General features: G+C 35.6%; 1 protein-coding gene across 1 annotated transcript; it reads right to left on the bottom strand.

The window, feature by feature from the left end:
* Positions 1–257: 257 nt before the first annotated feature.
* LOC120067036 (putative E3 ubiquitin-protein ligase SINA-like 6) lies at positions 258–4,688 on the bottom strand. The gene is made up of 2 exons (XM_039018410.2): positions 4,201–4,688; positions 258–1,167 (listed from the first exon to the last, which is right to left on the bottom strand). The coding sequence occupies exons 1-2, from the start codon at positions 4,582–4,584 to the stop codon at positions 493–495; spliced, it is 1,059 nt and encodes a 352-aa protein (XP_038874338.1). The 5' UTR covers positions 4,585–4,688; the 3' UTR covers positions 258–492.
* Positions 4,689–5,015: the final 327 nt, after the last annotated feature.

The raw sequence follows: 5,015 nt of genomic DNA, 5'->3' as shown, positions 1-5,015 counted from the left end.
TCATCATCATCATCATTATTATTTTGAGAAAGATATCTTAATTAATTTTTTTAAACAATATACATTTATAAAATATTTAAGTGATACACTCAAATTTCAATGTTTAACTAAATAAAATCCAACTTTTAAGAGATAAATTTAACTCCCTTTCATCCAATATATTGTGTTCTTAGTTATTATATTATTATTTTTTAACAGATTAGATGAACAAAGAATAAAAAAAAGCTTATAAATATATACACACACAATTAGGTCCCTTTTCCATCTGAAAATAGTTCATAAGGTAGTAGTAATATACCAGAATAGATAGTCACAGACCACGAAAGTACAATTCAAATTAAACTAAGGAAATGGGAAACTGCTATGTACAAATTATGCAGCATAACTGAGCTTTTAAGACGACCTTATATTCCATGATATATACACTATGCACATTGACATACAAATTCATACAAAAAGCATAATATAAACTTGTTGACTCACCAATGTCTTTCATCTATGGCGCACCGGAGGTGAACCGTTTTGCCATATGCAAATATTCAACCTGATCATCCCAGAAGAACAGAATAAATCACGCGGAATCATAAGAAACCTTGTCGAGTGACAGCAATCTGATGATGATTGAATGTTCTTCATGGAAGATTGTAAAACTAGGGAGAGATCCTGAGTTTCTGCACGTAGATCATAAGAAAATGCTTCCTTCAAAGAAGAAGGTCGAAGGCAACAAATTTTAACGACACTTCCCAGATTTTCAAAACTATTGCTGAGAATAAAAAGAATACCATCATCTTGTTCTTGAAGGACACGGTAAGTATTATTAGTTTTTAGGCAAATGGTGAAGCTAGAATTGAACTGGAAGTTTGTAGCAGAGTTTGTGTGTTTATTGCTAAAGTGTAATGATAACTGCTTAGATGAAGCCATAAAGTTGCAATCAGAATGGGGGCATAGGCAAGGGGCATATAGGCATGTCTTTTCGTGGTCACTTTCATTACCATAACCAACAATCTCCTTGCATCCAAACTTCGATTGTTTGCAGGGAAATTTAATGGATTCAAGAACCTTCTCAACCGCCCGACAACGATTATAGCCAATAGGCCAAGAGCAGGTTGCACATTTATTCTTAAGTTTGTTGCAGCAGGAAGAGCATGCAATATGTCCATTCTCACACTGAATTTCACGCAATCAATAAAAAACACTAGTTAAGTCTAGATACTGTTGATATATGTGATATGAAAGAAAAAAATTGATAATTATTAAATAACTATGCCTAGCTTGCACCGAATGTATGGCCCTATCGCTAAGGCCTCATATTATGAACTCTTATTAGAGCATGGAAACGAAAATGAAAACGATAAAGATGTGGACTCTCCTTTACCAGGGAATATTTACTCTGATTCATCCACTTTCAATCAAGTGAAATGAGGAACTGTTTGCAGAAAACTGAACAGAAATTATTCTCCAAGAAGAAAACAAACAGTATCCATGAATGTAGATGAAGTAAAACAGGAAAATTATGGAATCCATGGTCTAAATTTCTAATGCACTTGGAAAAGACAATCAGTTAATACTTAACATGCAAAAATGTTATCCTAAAGCTGATCAGAGAAACAGACATATATCAAATCAAGGTCCTAATTTCTTTATGATAATAAATATTGCAGGTTACATAGTCTGTTTCACAAGCATGATATATACACCGCTATGAACTTTAACTTTCACCCATATACTCTATCTGAAGTTCCCCTCTTACCACTGATAAGCTCAATGCCAACCAAAAAAAAAAAAAAAAAAAAAAAAGAAAAAACACTATGCTAATGGAGGAGGAGGAGCTCGGCTTTCCATTTTGAGACTCAAAATTTAACAAGAACTCTGGAAGTCAGTAGAAAAGATGTACATGACTTTACCAAGATTAAATGGTCTAGAATTGCACTATGGTTCCCATTCCATTAAAAGGAGACGAAATCAGATAGCTGATCAATTTATTCAGCATATTAAAGAAACTACAGATAAATTAGCTGGTCTAAGTTCACATTGAAGCTGAGGAGATCCTTATGCATACACTTATTCAAGGCCTCCATTCTGAATTCCTACATCTATCTATGCATGAGACATGATCATATTGTGCATGATTTAAAGCTAAAGAAAAGACTCTTGAACTGCACAGTAAAGTAGCTGTAATCATCTTCAAATTTCTTTCCCAATCAAGCCACCCCTCAAAATCTTAATGAACATAAGCAACCTCATTAGGATACCTTTTATGGAAAACTCTGTTAGCCAAATGTCTTGAGGAATCACCAAGCACAACTTGCGCCACTAATCTCCATTGATTTGGATGTTCAATCTCGATTTTTCCATGTTTTTCTAAGACACCAATTATCAAACTTAAGTGAGCAACTCGTAGCCACCCATCCATCAATCTTCCAAAGATCTACAAGCCCCTCATTTTTAACTCCAATCAATATGCTTCATCTGTGCATCAAAAGGATTTAGCATACTATCTTCATGGGTCACTGCTCACCAATCGTGATGTAAATGGGGTCTTGACATCACAATAGTATATGTCATTCCATTTTTTGCAACTCAACCTTCATACTAGAAATCCTTCTCTTCATCTTCATTTTTCATTGAAACTCATCCTTATCCTCCCTAAGTTATAGACATAGTCTGCTTTATTTCTAGAGCTTCAAACAAATGTATTAAAAGGCTAAAGGTGGCCTTGAGACTTTTCCTCCTGAAGAGGCGAGGAGGTAAGCCTTGAGGCGACATGAGGCATAAGCCTCAAATTGAATTAAAAACATTTTACAAATTCTACCCCACAATTTTCTCTTAACAAAAAATTTTGAAAGGATATCTTTAACATCACTACTACTATCATTAACAGGATTGATTCATACTATAAATTTTTTATTTCAATGTTCTTAAAGTCACAGAAGTAAAAGTAGTAATAGTTCAAACTATCACAACTGAAACCTTTATATTTTTTAAGAACAAGGCAAATCACTATTATTTTTCGAACCATTAGAAGAGGTGTAGAGATTTTAAGCCTTGGTGCATTTTCACAAAGGCGTAAGCCTCTTATGTTCAACAAAGGCATAAGTCTTGAGGCTAAAAGTTAGAGCAGTGGTTCAAGACAAGCCCCAAGGCATAAGCTTCAATAACCTTTTAAAACATTGCCCCAAACAACTGCCTCATCATCTGCATCTGATCAGCCATGTAAACTCACTGATCACAAGCATACTTCCTATAATTTTAAGAATACCTAACTTAATGCTGCTATTAATTCCATTCGTAATGCCCACCATGCAAACAAGATTCAGATTGCGGAAAATTTTTGAACAGGAGACTCCAACTGATCAATGTAGTACATTACTGTCTCCAAAATTCCAGACTGCAGGACAGCAATTTCAGATGAGTTTTCAATTTTTCAAGAGGTAAGTGGATCTTAGTTCAAAAACAAAAACTACGAAAGTTGTTGGGGGGAAATTGGTCTTTAATCTTTAGGCCTAAAATAATTCCAACGGCACTATATCTCTTAGAAGAAAAAGGGTGTAAGTTGGAGGGCTTAAAATCTGAATGACTGGTGCTCCAGTCAGTTCAGTTAAGCTTGATTTACATGCTTCGTCTCCTCTGTTCAATGATCCATCCAATTATTGGCAGCTTGTGGACACAGTTGATATGTATTTAAACCCAGCATTGTTTTCCCATCTAAGAGCCTAAAAAACAACAAACGATCTCTCATTCATCTACTGAGATTAAATATTGTTCCTCAGCCATAACTTGTGGAGGTATACGTGGTTCCTCAACTTTTGTGTGATCATTTTCTACTCAAAAGATACTAGCTATTTGGTTTAATAATATTCTGCTAATGCTAGTAATCAATTTTTTATGCTTATAGAAAGCACATTTAGATTGATTGTCGTCTCAATTTGATGGAAGGTTATTAAGGATCTCAATGCTTCTTCTAAACTCAACTTTCCGAATTATACGCAAAGCACTATCAGCGCAAGAGTTCTTTCTTTGTTTCATCACAAACTTACGGCTTCCATTGCACCTTATCGGATTAAAGGCTCAATTGAACCAAACCCAATACAATACAGGGCCAACGAACCAAACCCCCAATTAGGAATCAGAATACGGTCAACTACAAAATTACAACTAATTGCGAACAGAACAAGTAATGAGATGTTGAAAAGAAGAGACCTGGAAGATGGGGATGCTCAAAGGTTCACAGCAAATGGAGCAATCCAACACTTCTGGGTCAATCAAGAACATCGAAACGGAGCCATTTGGCTTCACATTTTTAGTACCCGACTTAACCGAGCAGAGTGATCTTTTACTACCGTCGTCCTGTCGAGCATGTTCCTCTATTTCGTGAATTCGATGGCGCTTGGTCTCCTCTTCATCGTTCTCACTTTCTTCCTTGTCGGAATTGAAACCCTGTTGTTCCCCTTGCTCGCGTTGTTCGTTATGGCGGGGAAAATCAACGGTGGCGTTGATTCGAAAAGAGGATCTCTTCCTTTTCCCCCTAGGGCTACTGGGACCGTCACCGCCATCCTCTTCTCCATCAACCGAAAACTTCGCCATGACGATGGCCCTTCTCTCGCGAGGAAGACGAAGATTGTTGTTATCTGTAAGATCGCCACGTATGCTCCACGATTGCTATCCACCAACTACGTGCCCGTTTGGATTTATTAAAGAAAAAAAACAATTTTTCAAAAATTCATTTTTTATATAAACACTTTAGATAAAAATAGATTAAAATATATTTAAAAAGTAAGACAACCACTCCAATTTTTCTAAAATACTTATTTTTTTAAATTAAACACTTAAAAATATATTTCAAGGAGCATTGTAAGAATACCATGCTCTCCTTGTTTTACACAAAAATTTACTTTCATAAATTTGGTTGTGGCGATGGAGGCGAGAATGAAAGACTAAAGCATTGGGTACTCTATTCATATATCTTGAAACATGTTCGATATGAAGTGTGTGAGGGTGATGATGTCTCTACATAA

This window comes from Benincasa hispida, chromosome 12 (genome assembly GCF_027475165.1).
Source record: "Benincasa hispida cultivar pf3 chromosome 12, pf3_genome.v1.1, whole genome shotgun sequence".
NCBI classification, from domain to species: domain Eukaryota; kingdom Viridiplantae; phylum Streptophyta; class Magnoliopsida; order Cucurbitales; family Cucurbitaceae; genus Benincasa; species Benincasa hispida.
The sequence above is the reverse complement of the archived record's forward strand: the minus strand, read 5'-3'. Positions and strand labels throughout refer to the sequence as shown.